The following is a 26,009-nucleotide window of genomic DNA, read 5'->3' as shown; positions in this document are numbered from 1 at the left end:
GCCGTTCCGGGGCGGCGGGGCCAGGAGCGGAGCGGAGCGGGCGGTGAGCGGGGCCGGGCCGGGCCGGGCGGGGCTCTGCGGGCACGGGGCGCTGGCCAGGGGCGGCGGTGGCTGCAGCATCGCCCTGGGAGCGAGGGCAGAGCCGGGGCGGCCGCTGGTCCTGCCGAGACCGGGCGGCACCGCGGGGCTGGCCCGGCAGGGACGGAGGGACGGAGGGATGGGGACAGCGGTGTCCCCTCCCTGGGGCTGCCCAGCTGCTCTGCCACAGCCCGGGCACGGCTGCCAGCCCCCGGGCCCCTGTCCCAGGCTGGGCTCCTCGGCCATGGATCCAGCGGTGCGGGCAGGAACAGCCCGTGGAAAGTGCACAGGCTCCATCCCGACACCTGCTGAGCCATTTAAAAATTCCAACTTGAGCTTTCTTTGGCCTCCTCTGATGGAATCTTTAATTGTCAGAACTTATTATTTATTTATTTATTTATTTATTTATTTCCACCCCAATAAGAGGCTAATACACATTGCTTTAGCTATTCCCGTGGCTTTGCCCCCTGCTAGTTGTTTATGTAGTGCCAGGTGAAGACATCAGCTGGGAAACACAGTGCAGCAAGAAGAAAGGCTGGAGTGTCTCCTGGCTGGTGCACAGCCCTGATCCTGGAGATAGGATGGTTATTTATCACAGAGGGTGTTCCTGAGCCATGGGGAACAGCCCCATCCTCTGTGGTGCAGTTTAAGAAGAGCTGCTTTAAGTGTGGCCATGGTGAGGTGGTCTGTGGGAAAGGCAGCTGACAACCTGTGGAGAAGAAGAGATGTTATCTGAGGAAAAAGTGGTGAAACTGAACTTCCTGGGGACAGGGAGGAAGGCTCCATCATCCAGAGACCTGTTGGCTTAGGTGCAAGGCAGAGGCTTTGGGCATTGTGTGAACCACTGGAGTTTTTTAAAACTGAGGAGTTTTGCTCAGAGTTGGGCTCCAGTGATGACAGGAAAATAAATGGTTCGAGGGTGTGTTGCCTGAGCAAGCAAGGACACTGCTGTAATTAGCTGACCACAATGCCAGGTTCTTTCTGACCATGTTTATGGCATTTTGCCTCAAATGGTGATGGCAGCTGCTGCCAGCCTGCAGGAGAGCTCTTGGTGCTGGTCCTGGCCCCTGGATTTGTTGGAGAAGTACTAATGCCCTCAGGGAGGTGAGCTAGAAAAGGGGGAAGGAGGGAGAGTTGTAGAAGATGAGGACAGAGATTTTTTGCTTTCATTGTTTGTGTTTCCTTTTCCTGTTTATCTCTGTGTGTTGTGTTTCAGGTGTGTGAATTGGGGTTGTCAGCAGGAGTTTGTCCTGAGGAGACTCCAGGTGAGGAATGAAGGACCTTCCCTTCCTGCTGTGTTTGAGGACAGGGGCCAGGGGCAGGCAACAGTAATGCTTCCAAAAGATATCCAGATGAGATAAATGCAACTCCGAGGTGATTCTGTGTCTTGGTTAGGAACTGCTGCCTTAGTGGGCTGGGAGAGGTGATTTAAAAGGCCAAAGCAGTTGGGATGGGCCACATGCATGCAGGCTTTGTTCACAGCATTGAGCAGCCTTTGGCTGAGCCTGGCTGGGTCAGTGTGTCCTGACTTCATCTGCAGGTCCCACACAGCCCCTGCTGACTGAGATTGAATCAAAAATTCAAACATTTTCCTTCACTGAAGTACAGACCTGGACAGGACCTCGAGAGGTCACCTATTCTTATCTCCTGGTTCAAAGGCAGAACTTTATATACCCACACCCATCCCAGGGCAGTGCTTATCTGATCTGCCCTCCTCAGTCACCAGCAGCAGGGATTCTACAGTCTCTCTATTCCAGGGGCTGGCAGTCTGTGCAGTTGGAAATGTTCTCCTGTCTTAAAATTCTAAATAATATTCTGTATTTCAGCTGAATGAAAATGAAATAATTATTTTTGTAGTTTATTTACCTCTCCCTTTAGTGTATCACCAAGTGATAGTTGCCTCTTGTGCAATGGCATTGAGTTGATTCTCAAATTTACCAGCTATTACTTTGCCACATTTACCATCCTTCTGGACTGGGACACATCTGCAGATTGCAACAATCTCCTCCCAGCCTGAGAAATGCAAAGATATCTCCTGCTTTGGAGATAATTCCTAGGGGTAAACTCAGCACACAAACTCAGTCACACCCAAATTTTAGTGGTACAGAGAATTGTGGCTCTCAGTGAGCAGTGCTGATCCAGGGAATGCACACTGGGATCAGCCAGGTCAGGAGAACCGAGTGGGGCACTAATCACAGCTGAGTGTGATGGCATCTCAGACTAATTGGATTTCCCTTTGGGGACTTCCTGAGGCTTACTCTAGCAGTTCTGGCAGTGAGTTCTCCCTCGTTGTGAAAAGCCATTACTCATTCATAGGACAAATTGACAACTCCATTAGCAGAAGATAAAGGGAGGAAGGAAGGATGGTCTCATGGCTGAGAAGCCTGGGACCCAGGAGATCAATATTTAACTCTGCCACAAACTACCTGGGAGGCTGTTTTAAGTTGTGTGGGGCTTAGTGTAACCAGCCACTAAAGCCACACTTAAATTTGTTCACATAACTTGTTCCTCTGCCTTCAACTGCTCTGTTTCTTTGTGGTTTAAGTTGCTGGGTTTGTACAGCATCTAAAACAACAAGGCTGTGACCACAGAGACAATATAAGTAAAAAATAAATGGTAATCAACTTGCATGTGTGATCAACTTCAGGAAGAAATTTATTCTTATTTATTAAGCTCTTCCCTTATTGTTTCATGAGCATGGGTCATATTTTGTCTGCTCCTCATCCACAAATGGCCTAATACCAGGAGTTGGGTGCTATTTTTGTAGGCAGGTGACAAACACCCAAATTAAACACAGCTTTCATTTTCCTTTTTGTTATTGCTGCAGTTGATCAAGAGTATCTCCAAACCTCCATGAGGGGGTCTGTCATTTTTGGGTAACAGAAAGCAAATGCCAGAAAGGATGATGCAAAAAATTGCTCTGTATTTTCCCCCTTGCAGTTACCAGCCTTCTTGAGAGCAGTAGAGGAGAAGGGTGCACTGACAATGGCTGCAGAGTTGGATTTCTCCCCACCTGAGATCCCTGAGCCCACGTTCATGGAGAATGTGCTACGCTATGGACTCTTCTTTGGAGCCATTTTCCAGCTGATCTGTGTGCTGGCCATCATCCTGCCCGTGTCCAAGTCCCACAAGGCAGTGAGTAGTGCTCTTTAATGTTGATATAAATGGGCAGAGCCAGGGAAAGCAGGATGGGAGGGAATGTGGAGTGGCTAATGGAGACACAGCTGTCCCTGGGATTGGTGACAGTTTCATTGTTCAGTCTCCTTCCTTCTCTCTGGCTTTTCCACCTCCAGCTTCTGTCTTGTGATTTACCACCAGGTAGGAAAGTCAGGAACAAATATCTGAGCCAGGATCTCTCTTAATATCAGTGAAAAAAGCAACCTGAAGCACTGACAAGGTGCTAAATGCATGTGCAGTTCCTGGCTGCAAGAGAAGGCATTGTCCCAACCCATATTGTCATCCTGCTGCTGATTTCCTTCATTAATTGCCAGGCAGGACATCCCCTGGCAGGAGCTGCCTTCAGGACATGACTCTGGGCTTGAGTTTGTGTGTGATTTCTGGAAGCAAGGTGCAGGTGAGATTTCTAGTATTTCCTAAAGGTGAGGAAAGCAGTTTTCAGCACTGACATCCCATCCTGTGCCCAAGGGTCCTTTGATGTAGCTGGCACTGGAGAAGTTGAAAGGGAAAGGTTGAGATGAGCTGTTCCTCTAGACTGAGGGATGTCCTGCATCTTCCTGGCTTTCTTCATTAAATACAAAAATGTCTTTGGTGCTGGGGACAGGTATTTCAGTGCTGCAAGGTGATCAGGATGCAGGTTTGGTGCTGTGATACAGATGTTCATGGTATATTTTCAGTAACAACTCAGCATGGGGAGTTTGGTTTTCAGACTCTTTATCTCCATGTTTGCTCCCTCCTGTGCAGAGGAAGCCTGGAAATTTTCAACCTCTTGGGGGAAGGGAACTCCTCAGGATGAGGTACAGAGTGAAGGATGAAGTTCATAACCCAGTTTTTCCACACATTTCTTTAACTGCTGCTGTGATGTGATGCTGTCCTGCCATGGGTCATGCAGCTCCCAGCAGGGGCATGAACAGGCAGTGGCATTGCAAGTCTTAGAATCTTAGAAACATTCAGGTTGGAAAAGACCTTCAAGATCATTGAGTCCAACCCTTGCACTGTTACTCTGCAGTCACCAGCACCTGTCTGTCAGAGTCCATCATTTCGCCAGTAAATTTTTGAGAAATACCAGGTAACCCCATTCTTGAATGTTGGAAAGAGTGAGAGCTTTGGTCTGGAGTGGGAAACTGGAGACCAACCCCCAATTAAAATGAGGCTCAAGGACCTTTTACTGCTTACACGTGCAGTATGCCTTGATGTTTGCATACTCTAGTGTTTATTTTCTCCATATATAAACTGTCCTCTTGATGTGCTGTCCATATGACTTGTTTACAAGACCATAAACACCACAGGCTGCCTCTCCAGATCCTGAGAATGATGTTTGAGTCTGCATAGGATATTGGGGAACTTGCTGCCTTGGAGCCTCAGACTTTGAAGTTTGGACATTAGAAGGCAGCAGTGTTCACGTTATGGCAGCAGCATTCTGCCTCCCTGAGTAACAGCCAGCTCCCTGTGCACTGATCACAGCTTTGGAAAGCCAGCCAAGTCTCCTTCCTTGGAAAGCCACACAGATGTGAGCTGTAATAGCCCAGGAACTTGAGAGACTTTGAACCAAGCCCTTTGATTAAAAGTCCACTGTCAGATGCTGCCTCCCCCTCCATTATCTGCAGTTCTGGCTGGGAAGCTTGGAACTCGCACGTCTTGCTCAGCCATTTTTGGTGTGTCCTTTTCCAGTTGGCACACTCAGGCTGAGAGAACCCAAGATGCTAAAGCAATATTTATACTCAAATGCATTTAATGAAAGGAGGCAATCTGCATGTGTGTGCTTTCTCAGAGGAGACTGGCGCTGTTCCCTTGTGTTTTCACAAGATAACTAGGTTTTATTTCCCATGGCTGCAATATTATCTCTCATCTTCTCTGAAGGAAACAAGCATCACATCTCAGTATTTTGTTAGTCCAGGTGAAGAAAGCTTTGCCTGCAATTCCCTCCTCAGATTTTAGAGGCTCTGAACTTTATGTTCTTACTGCTGCTTTGGGGAATATTTTTTTGTCTTGCACATGATAGTGATTAATGTTTGGCAGAAATGCCTGCTGACTGTTTCCATGTATCCTGGTGATTATATGTTATCTTTTCCTAATTCAAATAGTTTTCATTTACTGTTGATTTTCTTCTTGCCTTCAAAGTTTTTCTTCTCCAAAGCCTGTTTTAGATATTTAAGCTTTTAATGGCATCTCTGGTAACAAGCTGTTTCTGTGCAGAAACTCACACTCATCAAAAAGCACATGCAGAAGGAGCAGAGATGCTGCTGCTCTAGTCTCATTAAATGTGGCCTCAGTTTGACATCAATGTGTTCCAACAGAGATACCCAGCACTTGTTTCTTCTGGCTTATACTTGAATCCCCAATGCAACCTGTTAGCAAATGGTAAAAAAAGAGTTACTGACTGTTTCTTAATTGATTCTTGTAGGACTCTGACAGTTTTGAGCCCAAGAATTCAGAGCCAGTGAAGAAGCCAAAGGCAACTGCTCCACAGATAAGCAAGAAACCTAAGAAGGAAACCAAAAAGAAACGATAGAGGTGTGACTGATGAGCCTCCCAAGACCAAACAACCACCTGTAATTGTGCTTCCTCAGAGACAACATCAAAGGCAACTAACTCTCTTATAATGGTTTTCTGGCATTGCCATCTTTTACTTTTCAGGGGCAAGGGAGAAGAATCTTAGAAGAGTGGAAGGGTTGGGGTTCTGCCATAGATTTCTTACAAGCAAAGAGAACTTCACATGTCCAGGACTTCATTTGACCTGATTAATGTGTCAGTCACCATTAAAGTGACTTCTTCCAGTTCTGGTGGGTAGAGAGGGCTGTTGGCCTGGCTCCTCCCTGCTGGCTGGGATTTGTTGTGAAGTCCCTGTGGAAAGTGGAGCATGAGTTTGCTGCTTTGGATACCGGTTTGTGTTGTGCTTTTTGAAGGCAGAGGGATCAAATGGATCAAGAATGCCACACTGCACAGCTTTGTATTCATCTCTGTTGTCATCTAGTCTGAAATACATAGCTGCATTTTATGGCTTAATCATAATGCCTTTGTCATATTCTTTAATTCTTTAGGTAATAACTCACAGGATTCCAGACTGCTGGAGATGAAAGCTTTCATTTCCCCAGCGTGGCTGTTTCCCCACCCATGCACTCTTCCTTTCCATTCCCACCTTTGAAAGCAGGTACATTTCAGGGAGCTGAGGCTGTGGTGGGGATTGCAATGACTACAAGAATCAGGAAACAATTTGACTCTGGAAGGTGCAGAATTTAATGCCTGTGCTAGGGGAGTTGTTCTTGGAGACTTGGGCACTGGAGAAGAGCTGCTGAGGTGGGAGCCTGGTGCACTGGTGGTGTGTCAGCCTGCTCTGCCTCTCTGTGCCATGAAAAGGGATAAACCCTCCTGCCAGCTGGCTGAGCCCTGACCACGGGCCCTCTTTCAGCACAGCTGGGCATCACTGCCCTTGCAAATCCCCTCCCAGCCTTCCCTGCCACAGTCTGCTCCATCTCCTCTGGCTGAGCTCCTCCTGAGGGTGAACACCTTCTCAGCCTGAGGAGATGGGGTATTTTAAGATCCAGGGGGTGGCAGGCCAGCTGTGTACCATGACTGCATGGCAGGAGACACAGACACTGTGTTCCTTCAGGCTCTGGCTCTCCAGGCCCAGGGACAAGCCAGGGTTGGATTTAAATATGGCTAGACAGGGCTGGAAGGAGATAGGTGGTGACGTAGCCACGGAGTCTCTGCAGAGCAGCTCAGGCTTCCTGATGCCAGCTCACATCTTGGTTTGTTTGATCAGGAGTGAGTCAATGGGAGGAGAACCTGCTCTCTGAGGCGCACCCAGGGTTCAGAGCGGCTTTGAAGGAAGGGTTCTCCCTGGCAGGGCTGCAAGTCTGTGATCCTCTTTGCATACACACACTCCCATCCTCGAGTCACAAATGCCTGGTGAGCCCAGGTGTGTGTTCTGTAGCAGCAGGTGAGCAGCACACTCACAGAAACCATCAGTGCTGAGAGCAGCCACGTCCTCTGCTCACTCTTGCTGGTTTTGGGGGTGACAGATGGATCTCAGAACCAGTGTGGCTCTGGCTTCCCCGCTCCAGGCTCTCTGATGCTCTTAGCCAGAATGCTGGCACCAAGTTGCACTTCTTAAAATCCAGCTTGGAGTTCTGCTTTAAATTCTGCTTTTTGAATTAATTTTTTTTTTTTTGAGCTACATGAAGGCAATACCAGGAGGACAGAACAAAGCATAGGAGACACAAGCACTCTAAAGTTGCTTTAAGTTCTCAGTACAAAGAAATATTACAGAAAGTTCCCACGCAGATAACAAAGAACAGTGTTGTGCCATGAGTTTCCATGATGGACCTGTGCTCTGTCTCTGATCTGCAGGGCAAAGAAAAGCCCTGAGTGGATACTGCAGATCACTCTTTCCATTTTAATACATGAGAATGGTTTTATGTAAATTCCAGCTTTCTGCAGGTCACCTAAAGCAGGGAGTTAATGCTTTAATGGAATCACAGGACACACGTTATCCAAAATACAGAGTCACTCCTGCAGCTCAGAACCAGTTGGCAGTGGGCACTGTGTGGCTGTTACTGAAACAGCAGCTGCTACATCAATGTCCACATCCAGCTGTTTGCAGGCTGCACGCTCATTGCTCAGTAGAAATCATGGATGTTGGGGTTTGGTTCTGGTGGGGGGAAGAGGGATGAAGATAAATTCCCCAGTCTGTTCCTGACAGCTTTATACCTATTTGAATGCTCTTGTTTGCTGAACTTAGAGTCTGTAGAGATTACCAATAGCCCATGTATTTTAGTTTATCCTGAAATGTGTAATAAATGCCGTCAGAATCTTTGTTATAAAAGAAATCTGTGTTTAAAGTTGTGCTGTCTGTTCCCTCACATTTCACTGTGAAAGCTGCCAGAACTCCCAGGCTATAGGAACACAGGGACATAAATAACTTATTCATTAAAATGCTCCATTAAGGGAAATCCTTTCAGATCCTTTAATCTGGGAGAAATTGGTTAGTTAATACTGTCAGGCATGTGTGGATCTGTATCTATGTTTGACTTGGAAGTAGCAAACTATTTCCTAACACTGCTTCACCTTCCTGGAAGGAGGGAGAAAACCAGCCAGTGACTAAATCAATTTACCCCCTATGAGAGGTATTTGGCTCTAAGAGCTCCCATGAAGGTATCCCCCCCCAATAAAGGCATTGATTGTTAACAATGCAAGCAGGGGATTTGATGGGGATTCAGCAGGCTGGTAAAAGGGATTCTCAGGAGCCCAGGTTTGCATGGCTGGAGCATGGGGCTGTCTGGTGGCTCTTCTTGGCTGCAGTGAGACCAATGTGGCAGCCAAGCTCTGGCAAGTGTGTGTTGGCTCCTGGTAGCCAAGCTGTGGCAAGTGTCTGCTGGTTCTCTCACCAGAAAACCAAAGCAGAGAAGGACTAGTGTGGCGACTCCTTTAATTCCCCAGCACTTTTCTCCAGGCTGTCTTGTAATTAACATCCCAAAGGGAGCTGAAGACCTCATTAAGTCAATTTTATTGAAGGGGAGGTTTTCAAAGGTCTGTCTCCAGGTACCTGCCAGTAGGCAGCACCTCTGCAGCCACACCTTGCTGTGCCAGCCAAAGCCAGGAGCTGGCTGAGGATTTCCTCTGCTGGTGTGTGTCACAAAGCTCCTGTCCCTCAGCAGGACATGCCTCAGCTCTGTAGAAACGTGGCTGGGATTTGGGAGCTCTTTCCCTGTTTCTGATCACATTGAAGCAGCTCTGCCTCTCTGGCCAGGCTGTGGCCGTGGCTGTCCCCTGGAGCTGTCCCAGGCTCACAATGCAGCCTTGTGCTCCCCCAGAGCCAGCAGCACAATCCCTTGAGACACACTAATAAGTAACTCGTGACTGGAGTTCCAGTTCACATAGTTCAATTAAATCCGTGTTAATCTTGTTCAGACCTAATTTACTTTCATTCTCATACACACTCCTCTCTCAGCAGAGATTCTGCCGAGGTTCCCTGCTGACAGGGCTGGAGAGCAGCCCCAGGCCCTCAGACACTGATGTTTGCAGAGCAGCCCCCTTGTCAAGTCAATAAGCTCAGATTATTTCCCAGCCTGTCACAAAGAATGAAAACACTCCTTCAGTGCCTGGCTTTAGGGAGGGTCAGGCTATTGGCAATGCTTGAGGAGACCATAAGGAAGCTGTAGGAAGGGAGGACCTGCTCAGTATCTGTTTGCCAGGGCACTGCTCAGCCATTCCCCTCTGTGTGTGTGTGTGTTAATTTTTGGGGTGCTGGACTTCCCTCCTGGGAGCATCTCTTCCACACTGATACTTCTTTCAGGCAGAAGTTGTGTTGTTCACAGCCTGTGGCCTGCAGGGATTGAGATGACTCTATTGATTTAGTTGTTTGTTTATTAATCTCATGAGGCATCAGAGACTGACTGCAGTGAGCAAACGGGATGATGAATGGAGAGTGCAGGAGTACAGAGCACTGCTGTGTGTTTGATGATTAGCCTGATTGCTGGCCTTGGCACTGGGAAGGGATCTGACCCTCCTCTTCCTCGTGCAGCCATGGGGGATGATTTGTTTGGGAAGCATTCCCTTTCTCCCTGGCCACAGCTGTGGGCTGTAATCAGTGTTTGCATTCCTCCTCCAGCTGACACTCACTGCAGGTCCAAGGTCCAGCTCTTCTCTGGCAGTTTGTGCCTCTGAGTGCTGGTTTGTGGGGGTGTTTTCTGCCTTTTGGTACCCAGGCCCCTGAGCAGTAGCTGCTCCAAGTGTCTCTTGCTTGGAGCTGCAATTGCAGGGCAATGCAATCGGCTTCCTGCCTCTCCCTTGAAATTCAGCTGATTTTCCCATGTCATGGTGCTTCTTCCCAATTTGTGGCTTTTCTGTCACCATAAATCACTCCTCTTGTTCCTGTAAACTCACATCCACTGCAGTAGTTCTGTCCTTGCAGACATTTTACCTGCCAGTGACAGTGAGCATTACCTGCTGCTATCAAGGACTGGTACAAAGAAGGAGCAGGTCCAGGAGCACCCAGAATGGAGGAAGGTGTCCCTTTGTAAATTTTGGCAATGATTTTTTCAGCCAGCAGATGAAACAGCCAGGGAAGGAATTCTCCCTGCCTTGGGAGCCCTGGGTACCCCTGGAGAGCTGTGCCAAGCCATGAGGAGCCAAACCCATCCCACACCACACTTCTGAGCTGGTGAGGAGTGGGTGCTGTGGTGCTGCATGTGCCCCACACCACCCCCCCAGATCCTGCTCCTCACCAGCACACACAAGATTTGTCTTGAGCAATCCCAAACCTCTTGCAGTGCCCACTTCCCTCCTCGCAGCTTCCCTGCTTTCATTTACTGCCTGCAGGCCCCTGTGTGGCTGTGATGTCCCTTGCAGTGGCCACTTCTCTCCTTCACAGCTTCCCTGCTTTCATTTACTGCCTGCAGGCCCCTGTGTGGCTGTGATGCCCCTTGCACTCTGCTTGCCATCCCTGGGAAACCACAGGCCAGGTGAGGACTCAGTGATGCAGGAGAACAGAGCCTGATGGGCTCCTCCATGGTTTCAGTCCAGCCTTTCTGGCTGATGGCTACAAGGTTGGGTCACATTTTAAAGCATCTGTTGCCTGGTTGGTGTCTCTCATTGTGTGAAAGGAGCTCAGCTCCCAAAGGAGGGAGCTGTGGGTGGAAGGGCTCTCACTTCTCCCCATCTCCAGCTCCAGGCAAGGAGCTGTGTTTTCAGCATGGTGCTCTGCTGGAAGTCCTGCTTGCACAGCATTCCTTTTGTGTGAAACCTGCACTAGGGACAGCTCCATGGTTCTTGCCAGGGGCTGTCCCAGAGCTGCCACCCCTCTGTCAATTCCAGCCAGTCCCAGTGCATGGACTGGGGCCGTGGAAGGCATCAGCAATGGCCTGAGACATCTCCTATCCGGCCCAAGCCAAACCCAGGTGTCCCTGGCTCCAAGGCTTGTTCCTGCTGCCTTCCCTTTGGCTGCTCTTGTGCAAAAGCCATCCCAAGCTTACAAATTCACCTCGCCATGAGCCAAAGTCCAGAGTACAGCAGACACCATCAGGCTCTGCAGGCAGAGCTGCTTGTGCAGCTCCAGGAATCAGCTCCAGACGTTTCCTGCTGTCATTTGCGCCTCAGCTCTGGCTGAGCAGGCCGGATCCCTGCTGGAGCTTGTGGGGTGACATCCCTGTGGCTCCCTGAGGGCAGCCCTTGCCCAGTGCTCCAGCCAAAGGGGCAGGCTGCAGCTGCAGGGCTGTGTGCAGGAGAGGCTCCTCGTGCCTGTGCTTCCATGCAGCAGCTCCTTGTGATGCTGTGCTGGCTCCTTTGGTGAAGCAGATATCCTCAGCGTCAGGCCTGGGCAGGAGGAGCACATTTTGAGAAAAGCTACAAGCAGTTCTCATCCCTAGCTCCCCCCTCACTTAACTTGTTTTAAGCTGAGCTGGGATCCAAGCATCACATGGTTGAAGTTCTTCAGATTCAGACTGTGGCCTCCTCTGCCCATCCCTCGCTCCAAGGACCAAGGCTGGATGATTAAGGGGAAACACCCTGGTGTCTGCTCCAGCTCTGCCTGCTCAGGCTGCAGGCAGGCCAGCTGGGTGCTGGCAGGGAGGGAACACCCCAGCCCTGGGGCAGGGTCTGCTGGATGTGGCTACCAGAGCTGTGCACCAACCAGCCATCCTCTGCTGCTCTGCTCCCAAACCAAGCCAGGAGCAGGGCTATAAATCTCATCTGCAGGAGCTTCCCTGAGCTTTTCTGAATCACTCTTTCTTTCTATGGATACCAAGACTGGCCAAAAAGCAGAATTTCCATGCTGGGAGATGCCAACATTTTGTATGTGGCTTTCATGCCGAGCTGAGGCAAGAAGCAAAACGTGTCAGATTTTTGCCCAAACGAGCTGTATTCCAAGATACTTAATTCAAATTATATCAAAGCATATTTTATCAGTCAGAACCCTGACAGGAAATGTGGTTCCCTTATTGACCATGCAGATAATTTCAGCCCACAGCTGTTGAACTCAGCGCCTCCTTATTAAATATTTGCATGTCACCGAGTCAGTGGCTTCCCCACAGCCCTTTCCCCCAGGGAATTTTGCAATGAAACTTCCTGGCAGGGGCTAAGGGCCCCTTTTGCATAGCAGACTGTCACCACACTGAGGGACACAACAGGTCCTGAGCCCTCCTGGTAATTTCTTCTCAGGTGCCCCTTTTTATCCTATAAGCTGCTGGTGATTGCTGCTCCTGCAGCCCTGATGCTCAGTGTGGGAGAGAATGGCCAGAATGAGCATTTCTAGCATGAAATATTGCCAAATGGCTCGTGCTGCAGGGTTATTCTGGTCAATCCCCCTCAGTAATTCAGCTCCTGAGCTTGAAACTGCAGCTTCCCTAACAGGGCTGATGGTGCTGATCATTTCCCATCTCACACTCACTATTTGCAGGGCTGTAAAGCTCAATCATAAAATCTCAGGGCAAGAGCCACGGCTGCCTCTCTCTCTCTGTCCAGCATCTCAAACACAACCATTATATTATTAATAGTAATAATTCCTGCAACTGTATTTGCAATTTGCAGTGAACAAAGTGCAGCCTCAGGAACAGAATCCAACAGACAAAACTTATTCACGCGTGCCAAGGGGATGCTTAAAAATAAAGCTGGCTGGAGATGAATAGATGTTTTGTTGTAAATCCATGGTTACTTTGGGGAGGTCAGGGCTCAGATGAAACACTGGACCCAACAAGCACCCTCTTACCTCACAGGAGGATTTCAGGAGCCCTGTGGAGCAGTTTGATCTGCACACCTGGAGGGGAAGGAGCCACGTACTTACTTACTTACTCATGAGCATGACAGCATCTGCCCACAGTAACTCTCATTCTTCGTGTTGCTGATGAAACTCGTGTAAAGGTCAGCAAGAAAACACAGAAATACCTGAGCGTGTCTTCATTTCTTTTTAAAGTATCTTTTCAAGCCGTCCTGTAATAACCAAGCCACTGGAAATGCTCGGTGCTACTTTTGTTCAAATTGAAAGTATCTGGTTTTCAGTTTCTGTAACCCTCTTCCTCTCTCTGGGGTGGGTTTTATCAGCGCTATTTAAAAGTGAAGAATCATATCAAGAAAATGAGTTTCGGATGAGAGACCGAAATCTCTGGTTGGGTGAAAAAAGCAGCAATTTGCATCAGACTGCTTAAAGATAAATATTTGAAGAGAGGCAGGAGGCAAAGGGAAGTGGGTGGCCAGGGGCTGTCAGGCTCCAGACCTCATGTCTGAGCCAGGAGTGTCCTGAGGTGAGCCGGGTTGCTTAAACGGTCTTAAATCGCTCTATCACCAGCACTGCGTGTTTAATGTCAGCCCTGTGAGGGCACATTCCAGCATTTGAGACCAAAAGATAAGAGTCTGGGTTTAGACAGTGTCTGTTTGTAAATTTAGATTTGCACCTTGGCATCATCTTAGAGGAAGAAGAAGAGTTTGTGTCGTGGACTTGGTCTGGCTGTTGAAAGGCTCAGTGCTGTGGGTGTTTGCCTTGCAGCCATGGGCCGGCACCGCCAGAGATGGGAACTCCGATCGGGAGGGCAGCCTGCAGAAAAGAAGCCGATTGCAAAAGAGAAAAACAAAATACAAATATTTATAAGTCATAATTGCATCTTAGATTTGGGTCTGCATCCAGTAGAGGCTGAGTCATCCTCACCAGCTCACCCGGAGCTGGAGCCAGGTCCCCACTGCCCTGGGGTGTTCTCCCCTCCGGCTGAGCTCCGGGCGGGAGTGGGAGCTCCTGGGACAGGGAGGGACCGGGGAGTGTCCCTGTGCAGCACAGCAGGGACAAGGTGTGCGGCTGCCCAGGCATTGTGCGACCCCCTCTTTCCCCTGTGTGGGTCAGCAGAGCAGTACCCGGGACTGCCCCACACCTCTGGGTTAATCCCTTCATCCCACATCGGATGAAGAATCCCTCCCTCCACAGCTGAACAGCAGAGGGGTGGGCTAAGAACTGACCCCCCCCAAGCCTGGGAACACACCGGGCTGCGGTTGGATGTTCCAGGCAGGGCTGGACCCCCAGACCACACACACCAAGGGGGTCCGGGGAGCCCGGGCGGCCCTGGGAGGGAGCCCCGCGGGAAAGCGGCTCCTGCCCGGCCGCAGGGACCTTATCAGCGGCAGCTCCTCCCGGGGAAGGGCCCCTCACAATGTGCTGGCCGCGGCTGATGGATCGGCGCGTGCATGACTCCCCGTTCCTGGTGACTCATGGATTCGCTGGCCTTCGCCAGTGTCATGGGAAATATTTCTTTAATAACTCAAAAGGCGGGGGGGGGAGGTTGGGGGGGAGAGTGGGAAACAGAAATAAAAACTCCACCACATAGTTCTTTCAAAGTTGTTAACTTCCCAAATTGTTTCTGAAATGTCAGCTCTTGCTCAGAGGAAGGAGGGTTTTTGAAAAGCCCCGCGGAGTGGCTGCAGCGGGTCCGAGGGGTGGGCAGGGACGGCAGAGGTGCTGCTGGCTGTGCAAATACAAGGGTCACTGCAGCTGGCCGGCAGCCGAGCGTGCCGCATAAAAGAGCTGAATGTGGGTTTAAGAAGTGGACTGCTTCACCCCCTTTCTTCCTGGAGGATAACGTGACAGGGAACACTTCAGTGGATCGCCAGTGGGGGAGGTGGGAGGGCTGCCAGCGCCGCTGAGCTGGTCGGGCAGCCCCGACGGGCTGGGTGCAGGCACCGGGGCACCTGGCAGAGCCCTGAGCCTGTGTGTGCAGTGCCAGGGCAGAGCTGGGCATTTCCCACCTCCCGCTGCTGAGCAGCAAGGGGAACGATGGGTGGAACTGTCCCCGTGTGCCCACCTGCCCGAGTGGAACTGAGGAACACACACACACCTGAGGGGGTGATGCTGCCAGCTGGGGGCTGAGCCCCCCAGAACACCCACAGCTCCACTCTGCCTTGGTTTGGATCCAGCACCGGCTCCAGGGCCGAGCGGGGGTGGGAGATGTTACCCCTAAGCGGAACGGATGCCCCAACAGAGCACAGACAGCGCTGGGTGCCTGTGCTGCCTCCAAAGGGCCCCACAAAGTTCCCCGGGTTCCCAGGGAGGCACAGGACGTGGTTTATCTTTGCCGGCTTTTCCATCTGAAGTTTTGCCTCCTTCCGACTTCACAGAAGGGGGAACGTGGGTTGCAGTCCTCTGGGAAGGCGAGGTGTCCCTCCTGGGGATGGGGAGGAACAGAACCTGACAAAACAGCATTTCCCCCGCAATTCGCCCTGTGTTAGAGCTGTGAATGAAGCGAACCGCAACCCAGCCAGGAGGTTCCAGCCTCCTGAAAATCACTGTTGTGTTACCAGCTCCGGCTGCCAGGTGCCACACCAAGCCAGCCCGCCGGGACGAGCAGCGCAGGGCTCGGGTGGGAGCACCTCCAGCCCCTCACCCGCGGGGCCGCCGCTCCCACGCGTGTCCCCGCGCAGCCAGGCGGTTCCCCCCGCGGGCCGGGACGCGCCGGCAGCGCCGGCGGCGGGGGCGGCCCCTGGCCCGTGCGCGCCCCGCGGAGCCCGGCTGCCCGGAGCCTTCTCCCTGGAAAAAAAAAAGCCACGGAGGGAGGGGAGGGGCTGCTGCTGCCTTTTCCCCCATCCTCCGTTTCCGGTTTGCTGCCATATTACTCTCTTCTTTTTTTTTTTTTTTTTTAATTTTTTTTTTTATTTTCCCCTCCCCGTGGTGCTCCCCCCCGCCCCGCAGAAGGGGTGAGCGGGGGCGGGCGAGGCACCAGCGCGCCGGGGCCGCGGCGCTGCGCGATGCTGCTGCCGGCGGCGCAGCGCTGAGCCCGGCCCGGTGCGGGGCGGTGCGGGCACCGAGCGCGGCGGCGGCGGCGGCGGCGGGGGGCGGCGGCCGCGCCCCCGGCGCGGAGACAAAGCCGGGGCCGAGCGCTGGAGGCGAGCGGAGGGGGCGGCCCCGCTCCGCGGACAGGCGGGAGGTGAGTGCCGGGGGTGCCCCGCTGTGGGGCAGGCGGGGGTGCCACGGTCCGGCAGCGGGCTCCGGTGGGGTGCCCGGGCTCCGGCAGTGCAGCCGGAGGGGGATGTCCGGGCTCCGGGCATGGGTTCTGGCGGGGGATGTCCAGGCTCCGGCCGTGGGGTCCGGCGGGGGATGCCCGCAGTGGGCACCAGCGGGGGGATGCCCGCAGTGGGATGCCCGCAGAGGAGTCCGGCGGGGCGGCGGGGGAATGCCCGCGGTGGCCCGAGCTGGTTGTGGGTCCGCTCGGGGATGCTGGCAGCCCGGCAAGGAGGCGATGGCTCCAGCCGAACGTGCCCAGGCTGCCGTGGGGCAGCTGTGGGTCCGGCAGCGTGCGGTACCCTGGCTGCGGGTCCCCACAAGGATGCTGGCGCTCTGGCGCCGGGTGTCGGTGGGGCGGCGGTGGGTCCAGCGGGATGCACATGCTCTGGTGGGGCAGCCGTGGGTCCGGCTGGGGGTGTCACTGCCCGGCGGGGCAGAGCTGGGGACACCGGGGGTCCGGCGGGGCGGCCCCGCCTGCCTGCAACTCCCCTTTGTTGTGCTCAGGGGCTGTGGGGGACCCCCGGGAGCGCAGGGCGGGGACAGCCGGGCTGTATGTAGGCCAGGACATGAAATATTCATCGCCCCCCTGCTTTGATGTCTCGTGATCCGCTTCCCTTGTTGTGTTTGTTCACCGGTGGTTCTGCGGCCGGTGTCCAGCCCTGGCGGAGCTGGCGAGTCGTGCCCCGCGCCGTGCCCGCCTGGCTCAGCTGCTGGGGGGCGGCTTCTCCCATTTAAGACTTCATCCAGTCGCGAAGTTCCCCGTCGCAGCCTGGGCGATCCAACCCCCCGTGCGTGGCTGCGAGTGGTGGCAGTGGCGTGTCCCCACTGTCACAGCCCCCGGTGCCATGGAAGAGCAGGGTGGGCTTTGCCCTGAGCCACGCTGGGATCAGGATGAGCTTTTATCCTGCTCACTGCCCAGACAGGCTGTGCTGCATCCTGGGGCCACTTGGGATGGACACGGGAGGCAGCCTGCAGGGGCTGTGTGCATGGGCACAGGTGTGGCAGGGGGCTGTGTGCATGGGCACAGGTGTGGCAGGGGGCTGGCATCTTGTGGCTCCAATCCTGGCATGGTCCTCTGTGGTGCTGGGCATCGTGTCAGGGAGCTGTGCAGCTTCGTGTGAGACCTGCTGGACTGAGTGGGGATCTGCTCCACCTCCCTGTGTTTTGCTGGCCTGCACAGGGCACTCCTCCCTGGTCCTTCTTCACCCCAGTGGCTGCTGTGGAGTGCCAGGGCTCAGCCCTGGACTCGGTGCCAAGAAGTGACTGTGGTCCTGGTCCCGGTCCCAGAGATGCTGAGCAGCAGTAAAGGCTGTAGGAGGCAGGGAGCAGGTTGTGCTGCCCTGTGTGTGCCATGGCCCGGCCTCCTGGCTCCCCAGAAGTGATGCAATGGAAGGGACGTGATGTGACATGCAGCCAGGGGTCCCTCAAGGCAGGGGCATTAGGAGCTGGGGACAGTGGAGGGTGCAGAGCTCCCTGAGGTGAGCTCCTGCCTGTGCAGCAGGGACAGGACAGCACAGCACACATCCAGCAGGGCTCTATGAAACTGAATGAAGGTGGGAACAAAAGACTTGATTTCTCTTTCTCCTGCCTGGCTGGTGCTCCCAGAGGAGGAGATGCTGGGGATCTTTGTTGCTCTCCTCTCAGCCAAGGAGATACCCACTGCCAGCATGGCCAGTGCAAGAACCAAGTCAGGACAAACCTTCCCAATATCCAGCCATTAGTGGTGGGAATCCTTTTGTCCCTGCCAGACTTGGAGACACCCCTCAGAACCCAGTGGCTCAACATGTGCCCAGGCCCCCTGTGCAGCAGGTGTTGGTCAGACAGTCACAGGGCTGCCCAGGAAGGGGATGAGGAGGAAGACATGAGCAATCTTGCACTTTAAAGCAATATCCTTTCTATCATTTTCACTGTTGGGCTGCTCCTGACACCTTTGCCATAGAGTTTGATCCTGGTTTACCTGTACTAAGCCATCAGCTTCAGCTGGCTCCAGATCCACCCAGAGCAAAACCGTGGCACTCAGTGTCTGAGCCAAGGCTTGTGTCTGTGTCTCTGTAATCATTAGCCAGTTAATGCTCATATATCAGGGAGGAACGCCTTTGCTTAGGAGATCGAGGGTCAATTCTCACTTCCAAGCTTTGACCTGGGAACAGCAGAGCAGGAGCACCTCTAAACACCTCCTGGCTTCACCAAAACAGCCCAAGACAGGGTTATTTATGGGCTACGCAGCAGCAGCAGGGAAGGGAAGTCCGATGTTCCCTGTCTCGATCGTTAGTGGCCTTGCAGTGCTCCCTGTGTGATGGAGATGCCCTAATGATAGCTCTGCCCTTTAATGACTTTGTGCCAGAGTGATGGAAAATCAGGGAGGTTCCACGGGGAGGCAGAAAGGGCCATCCCAGCCCCTGGCTGGGGAGAGGGGGATGAGACAAGGAGAGCGCTGCGGTGACCAAGCAGTGTGGAGGCTCTGCTGCAAAGAGGGTCCTTTTCTGCCTTGGTGGCACAGAGGGGACATCAGCAATGCTGAGACAGGATGGCCTTTAGCAGCATGGGCAGCTCATTTCACTGGACTCACTGAGGCAAGGAGGGAATGGACCATGGGGCTCCCACGCCTTCAGAATCCCATCTGCCTCTCCCTGTTACTGCTGTGGGATCCTGCCTGCCCTTTGAAGTCATCACAGAGCTAAACTCTTATTTAATGAGACCTGAAGGACTTGGTCCCCAACCTCTCCTTTAAACAAGCAGCAAATGCCTGTAAGATCTTGAAAGAGAAGAGGTAGGAGGGAGCAGGCAGCCTGCACCTCCTCCCAGCATGTCTGAGCAGGGGGGACCCACGAGCATCCCTGGGACAAAGCACTGGCCTCCTGGCACGGCTGTGGGAAATTGGAAAGCCTATCTGAAGTGCTATTGTTTCCTGTGCTGTCTATTTTGCAGCTCGGTTTCCAACTTGTTTCTTTATCTCTTGGAACAATTTCCCATGTGAGCTCACATCCGCATCTCGCCCCGGAGCCCGCCTGGAGATGTGTCCAGCGTGCATCCCATCAGAAACAGCCTTGTCAGACAGCAGCACACCCCTGCACCTCCCTGCAGAGGGGAGCCCTTGAACCCCATGCCTGGAGAGCAGCTCGGACCTGTGGATGGAAATAACCATCCATGCATGGCTGTTCCTGGGACAGGAGCGTGGATTGTCACTGTTTCCAGTCCGAGCTGCTCTTCCCGACTGCCTGTAGCTGTGGGTGGTGCACTCCAGCTCCCCAGGGCTCGTGTCTTGCTGAAGTTTCCACCCATCAGCAGAAAACACGCCGTGTCACGGGGCTGCTTTACAGCCTTTGGTTCCTCTTTGCTCAAATGGGCAGCAAAGTGGGAGATAGTCCAGTACATCACAGAATCGTGGGCTGCTTTGGGTTGTAAGGGACCTTAAAGCTCATCTAGTTCCCGTTCCCCTGATCATCTAGTTCCAGACCTGCCCAGAGTGTGCTTAGGAGGGCACCCAGGCCCCCAGCTCGGTGCCAGGCTGGCACAGTGACCTTGGCACTGGCTGTGTTGGGAACCAGTGCACACGGCTCTGCACACGCGCGCCTCGCAAAGAAAACCCTGAAACAGATTTCAGGAACAAATGTGGTTTGAACCTGGGCCAGGAACCAGGACCTGCAAATCTGCGTGTTGCACTGACTTCCCTGCAGGCTATGGATCTGCTGGCTGCTCTCACTGGGGAGCAGGGAGGGGTTTTCAAGGGCTGGGGGCTGGCCAGGCTGCTGGGGCATCGGCCGCTGGGCAGGGTGGGACTGGTCACTGAGTCTAACTCAGCCCTTAAACAAATCTGCCCAGCTCCATGTAGTCTCAATGGAGATGCAGCATCTGAAATATCCATAGGATGGCATGTAGGATTGGTGAGCTTGTCTGGAGAAATGTGGAGAACAGAACTGTCTGGATGTTTAAAGTAAAAAAGTAAGAAATTGGGGCCATGTGTAGCAAGCTTGCCCTCACCTCACAGCTGTGGGCCCCATGCCAGGAGGGCACTGGGATGGCTTTGGGGTCTGCAGCCAAGAGGGACATGTGTGACTTGGGCTGTGCTGTGGTTCTTTCCCTGAGCTGCAAGACTCACAGGCTGGCCCTGAATTTCCCAGCCCACCTGTCGTGGTCTCACTCCTGTGACTGTGGGGTTTCAGCTGGCCCTGAGCCCCCTGGGCTCAGGATGGATGGATGGATGGATGGATGGATGGATGGAAGGATGGATGGAAGGATGGATGGAAACCTGACTGCATGCTGTGCAAATAGCTTCCACCCAGTGCAGCTGCTCCCGTCCTTCCTGACTGTGCTTGGCAACCTTGGCCACCAAAAACCTGGGCAATGAGGGCAAAAGCCTCAATGAGGGTAAATTGCTGCATTGCCCCCTCTACCATGGCAGAGGTTAACAAGTCCAGCCTGTCCTGAGCAATGTGTCCCCCTCCCACGCCACACACCAGTTTGGGGGCAGCATGAGAGGGTCAGGTCAGTGCTAAATTGATCCTAAAAATATCTCACCTCGGGGCACCCTTTTGCAGTAATTTGGGGTTGGAGGCGTAGCATTGTGTCTGAGTTTCACTTCTCCACTTTGCTTTCCCACTGCATTCCTCAGTTTCCCCTAGGAACACCTGAGGAGAAGCTGTTGTTGGAGTTGGTGAGGTTTAACACAGAGTGTGTGCCTCAGCTTCCCCTTCTCCCAGCCCCAGCTGCACTGCCCTACCCCATGCACACACCATGGGTAGAGCCTCCCCTTAGGCAGACAGAATCCGATCTCTGTGAAGCACAAGCACCTTCCTCATCCTCAGCTGCAGCTGCAGCCAGTGCCAGCAGCAGCGGGGTCAGGCAGTGCTCTCTCCCTGGGCTTCCCGTGTCCCCGGGTTGAAGCATGTGCTTGCTGACTTGTGCAAAAAAAACTACACAGAAAGGCTCTTGGAGCCACTCCCTGCTCAGATGGGCCCTTTCCTTCCCCTGCCCATGGGGAAAGGGCTGGTGGGGCCCTGCTGTGCTGGGAAAGGGATTGGGAATCCTTGGGACAGCTGCAGGGAGCTTGAGTGAGCAGCCTGCACCAGGCAGGGGGGTGGCATGGGATCAGGAAGGGTGCAGATGTAGCTGTGAGCAGGATGAGCTCCATGCTCTGTGCCATGAGCAGCTGAGCTCAGGAGTGTGTGGGGTGGGAGGGCTCAGGCTGCTGGGAGCAGTGTGTGTGGCTGGGGCTGGGCAAGGAGGGCAGCTGCCTGCCCACCTGGCTGCCTGCACAGGTGTCCCCAGGGGTGTGCACGTGTGTGTGCATGCTCACCTGAGCCCTCTGGGGGGTTTGGGGTGGGCACAGCTCTCCTGCTCCCGTGCTGTGGTCCAGGGGAGCTGTGCTGAAGGCACTGTGAGCCGCAGGTGATGGGAAGCAGAGGAGATGCCCTGCATCCCTTTGTCCCTGCATCCCTTCAGTCTGTCCCTGACTGAGGATGAGCAGCACAAGCAGAGGCTGGAGAGGTGCTGTGGGAGGGTGCAAGGTCCACGTGTCACTGGTCACATCCACCTCACCCACAGTCCATCTCTGCTCCCCACCACAACTGCAGAGCAGTGCCAGAGGTGTGCAGAGCCCAGCTCTGCTCCAGGAGTGACAGGGATAAAAGACACCAGCTCAGCATTTTTCTTTGTTTTTCATCTGCTCAGGTTGTTGATAGTGAGCACCATCAGGGGCTGCACCTCCCAGCTGGATCCTCGCTGGTGTGAGCATCCCACTCACCACGGGAGCAGCTGGCAATCCAACACAGCATTTTGGGCTTGGAAAAGCTTTTTGGGGCTGGCTGATCTCGCTCTGCCCCTCAGGACCCTCCCTGGTTGTTCCTCTGACGCATCCTGAGTGATGCTTTGTTTTGGTGGTGCAGATGGGAGTGGCTGTGGGGACCAGCATCTCTCAGGGCTCTGTTGCCAGTGATGTCCTTGGTGTTCCAAGGCCAGAGCCACAGTCCATGCTGTGATCACTCATGTGGGACCTGCTCCCAGTCCCATCCATGCCCGTGGGGGTGAAAGGAGTCAAGTGTGCACTGACCCTGCTCATCCAGCCCTGACCTGCAGCCACACATAGCATGTGGACATTAGGGCTGGTGGCCCCATGGCTCCCCAGAGCACAGGGCTCGTGTTGGGCAAATGCCCCAAAGTCCCAAAGTAACCCAGGAAAATGATCAGCGTAAATTTGATAAATGTGCTCTGTGGGATCCTGCTTATTTATTTGAAGATGTTCAGGGGTCTGCAAAGTGGGAAGTGGTTGAAATCTGTGACAGAAGAGCCTTGGCCTCTGCTGGGCTGTCCTTCATCCCTTCCCATTGCAGTGAACCCCAGCAGGTGTCCTGCCAGGCCTCCAGCTGGGAGAGGGGCAGTTCCCAGCCCCATGGCTTTGTGTCACATACCCACAAACCCTGCCAGCATTTTCCCTTGTTTTCCCCATGAGTGTTTCAGTTCCTGTTCCATGTCAGGAGGGCTGTGGGAGGTTTCATGCCACGGGGGTCCTGCAGGACCCCTCAGCAGGGCTGATGGGGCTGTGGCTCTGGTCATGGAGGGCCAGAGGAGCCCTGGGAGCTCCTTGCCTGGCTGGACTGGACGGGCTGGTTTCTCTGAAAGGGGAAATGTTTTAGCAGTGACGCCAGCGTGGCCAGGGGTGGTTGTAACTTGCTCAGATGTGGAGATTTTCTGCCTCCTGCGTTCCTTGCCCCCTTCCTCCCCCTGCCCTGGAGATTTGCTGCCTGCCTGCACTGCTGTCTTGCCCAGGTCAGAACGGGTGTGTCAGCCCTGCAGCCACTGTTTTATCCGGATCTGAGACACCTGTGAGTCACAGCAGCCTCCTGCTGCCACCTGCCCCTTCCCCAGGAGTGGGGCAGGGCACGGGGTGGGCTGGGTGCTGCCACAGCCGTGCCCCCAGAGCCCCCAGGGTGGATGTTCACTTCCAGAAAGCAGAAGGAAACCACATTTCCTGGAGCCTGAGGCTGCCTGTGCAGGGAGAGGCGCTGCAGAAATGGGGAACAGAAGTCACCCCTCCTCCTCCAAGGGCCAGCTCGTGTCACCGGGTCCCCAGTGGGGTCAGGCCCTTGTCCTGGTTTTTTGCCTGGAGGAGGATGGGAACAGCAGGGCTGTGATGGGCCATGGGGAAACTGGAGAATTAAGTGGGAGCTCAGAGGTGCCAGCATGCCCAGGGGCCAGTGTTAAAAGGGCACATTTTGAGGAGTGCTGAGCCACAGGGCTGCTTTGGGGAAGCATTGCCCCATGGCTCCAGGCAGTCCTGGTGGCCAAGAGCTCCAGCTCCTAGTGCCATTCCAGCTTGACATCAGAGTTTCCCTGCCCAGCATTGTCTCTTCCCAGCCCCACGGGCACTCCTGCCCTTGGAAGCATTTCCTTTCAGTTTCCTTCTCCCGGACTTGGCAGGAGGAGAGCGGTGCCCTCATCACCTGCCTGGGAGAAGCCAGCTCAGGTTAATGCAGGCTAAGGGCTTTGTGTGCCTTGGAAAGCATTTGCTGGAGCTGGTTGGGCAATTCCTGGCTTTGGCTGGTGTCCTGATGGGAATGCTGAAGTGCAGACCTGAGTCAGGCTGGGAGGTACTGGGAGGCATCCCTGCTCTGACCCGGGGCACAGCCAGGCTGCACGGCACCCAGCCAGCTCTGAGCATCTCCTGCTGGGGATCCCACCACCCCTCCAGTCCCTGTGCCTGTGCTGGACCACCCTCAGGGTGAGAAAGCTTTGTGTTCCCTTCTGTAGTTGTTGGATGCCCTTACAGTGCAGAAAGGATGCACCCACACACTGACAGACCCAAAGATGGTCCCTGTCGGTCCCCAGGCCTGCTGCAGCACAGTGACAGGGATGTGACAGGGTGTGGCAATGGCCACCTTCCCTTCTCACATCTCTCAGTGGAGAAAAGGCTCAAAACTGAGTGCTCAGTTCAGCACCAGCAAGCACAACTAGCAGCACATTGGCTTCCTGCGCCCAGCTGCTTGCATTGTTTCAGGGAGATAAGGCTCGTGGCTTTATGCAGGATGGTGCTTGGGGGTGCCCAGGGTCAGGATGCCTCTGCCCTGCCTGGTTTTGGGGTGCTGTGTGGGTAGGGAGGGCACAGCCTGCAGCTCTCTGTGCCACTGATGTTGGCAGAACCACTGCCCATCACCCCAGCAAGCCAAAATCTGCCCACGGAGGGGCTGACCTTGTGATGGCTGGAAGAGCTCAAGCTCTCAGTGTGCTTGCTTGGAGTTTCCCAGTTTCTTAGCCACATGAACATGCAGAATGTGCTTGTGTGCTTCTCAGGGTTTGTTTTGGTCTTTCCAGCTCCCTGTTTTGACATGTCTTTTTGGAGGCGTTGTGCATCGCTCCTGACCAGGCTCTCCCCCGTCCTTAGGGGGAGTGAATTTGGATGGTTGATCTAATTATCCTTTCCCCTTTCATGAAGCACTGGCCTCTGCTGTCTTGGGCTGGGGAGCTTTAATTAAGATGGTCTTAATTTTAACGGGAGTTGACAGGGCCAGAGAGGAGGAGTTGGGACTTCTATCTGTGGGGAGTGTGTTGGAACTTATATCTGTGCTGGGCCCCTGCACAGCAGCTGCACTGCCCTCCCTACTCCAGCCATTCTTTCATCTGGAAGAGCTCTCCATCAGCTGTGGGAGCCAGGGGAAGGCTGGACTGCCTTGGCTCAGATGTCTTCAACATGCTGTTACTGGGTGAAGCAGAGATCAGGACTGGGGACACCTGCCTGTGGCTGCTCCTGGTTGGAGCTGAGAGATAAGTGAGCATCCCTGCATTGTTCCTGCTGTTTTAGGAATCAGTGCAGGTGAGGAATGAGTGTCCTTGTGGAGGAGAAGGGCTGCAGGCACGAGCCAGACATGTCCTCGCTGCGTCATCTGGGCAGGGACAGGGTCTGCAGCATCACACCCCACTTTGGGGCTGGGGCAGCAGCTCCCCCTTTTCACAGCTCCTGGGACTCGCTGCAGTGAGGCTGGTCCCAGCCTGGCAGAAACGAGCCTGTGTTCCCTGTCCTGTACTGAGCAAAGCCCGATGGCAGGGACAGGGGACAGGGATTGTCACTGGCTGGGGACTGTGACTGTGTATTCAGGTGGCAGAGGGGATGGTGGGCTGAGCCAGGGCAGCCAGGCTGTCCCCAAAGCACGGGGGCTGTGCTGCTGCTCGCTGGCCCCCAGCTGGGATGCTTGCCGTGGGAAAGGACAAAACCGGGAGCATCCCCTGGGACAGAGGGGGAAACTGCTCTGTGAGCATATCCGGGGCTGTGCATCCACTGAAATGTGGGGAGGGAGCAGAGAGCAAAGCAGGGAAGGGGACAGGGTGCCCCTTTGAGATGATTAAAAGACACCTCGATGATTGAAAGACCACCTCGGTACCATGGTAATGGCAGCGCTGACCAAGCTGGGACTTCACCCACAGCACTGAGCCTGCTCTCTGGGCAGCACTGCTGCCCCATGGTGCCACCCAAGCAGGGGCACACGGGGGATGGCGAAGTGCCCTTTGGCTGCTCCAGCCTGGGAGCCCTGGTTGAATGCCCCCCTTGCAGGCAGCTTCCATTGATCCCGCACGGATCTGCCCCGGCTGGCCCTGCCCTGGCCGGGAGGGGCTGGTTGTGTGCCAGGGGGTGGATGGAGGGGCTGGGTGTGCTCGGGAGCGCTGCTCCGTGCCTCTCCCTGTCCCCGGTGCCGGCTGCCATGGGCTGGGTGCCGCCAGGCTGCTTTGTCTCGCCCGCCGTCCCGCACGCTTCATTTTTCAGTCTGCTGCGAGACAGTCGCCGTGATTAATC

At 54.2% G+C, this 26,009-nt stretch overlaps 2 protein-coding genes across 5 annotated transcripts in view; both read left to right on the top strand.

Moving 5' to 3' along the window:
- MANBAL (mannosidase beta like) lies at window positions 1-8,109 on the top strand. Of its 2 annotated transcripts, none has more exons than XM_058036156.1 (4): window positions 1-43; window positions 1,295-1,343; window positions 3,019-3,213; window positions 5,660-8,109. In XM_058036156.1, exons 3-4 carry the CDS (start codon window positions 3,064-3,066, stop codon window positions 5,765-5,767), a joined length of 258 nt encoding a protein of 85 aa, XP_057892139.1. In that variant the 5' UTR covers window positions 1-43; window positions 1,295-1,343; window positions 3,019-3,063; the 3' UTR covers window positions 5,768-8,109. The 2 variants fall into 2 exon arrangements, with proteins under 2 accessions (XP_057892139.1, XP_057892140.1); XM_058036157.1 differs by having other exon boundaries at window positions 4-43; window positions 3,026-3,213.
- A 7,987-nt stretch (window positions 8,110-16,096) lies between these two features.
- SRC (SRC proto-oncogene, non-receptor tyrosine kinase) overlaps window positions 16,097-26,009 on the top strand; it is a 29,358-nt gene continuing 19,445 nt past the window's right edge. For 2 of the 3 annotated variants that reach the window (XM_058036198.1, XM_058036196.1), the window contains exon 1: window positions 16,097-16,151. The gene's annotated coding sequence lies outside the window, so the exon portion shown is untranslated. The remainder of the gene's footprint in view (window positions 16,152-26,009) is intronic. The other variant, XM_058036197.1, reaches the window with a different exon arrangement.

The sequence above is a fragment of the Melospiza georgiana genome, chromosome 17 (genome assembly GCF_028018845.1).
Source record: "Melospiza georgiana isolate bMelGeo1 chromosome 17, bMelGeo1.pri, whole genome shotgun sequence".
In the NCBI taxonomy this organism is placed as follows: Eukaryota; Metazoa; Chordata; class Aves; order Passeriformes; family Passerellidae; genus Melospiza; species Melospiza georgiana.
This window is presented reverse-complemented; position numbering and strand designations above follow the sequence as displayed.

Excerpts from the sequence above, each read along its gene's own strand:
- MANBAL (XM_058036156.1), top strand. The coding sequence starts at position 3,064 with ATGGCTGCAGAGTTGGATTTCTCCCCACCTGAGATCCCTGAGCCCACG. Across the intron at positions 3,214-5,659 it reads TGTCCAAGTCCCACAAGGCA|GACTCTGACAGTTTTGAGCC; the intron begins GTGAGTAGTGCT and ends TGATTCTTGTAG.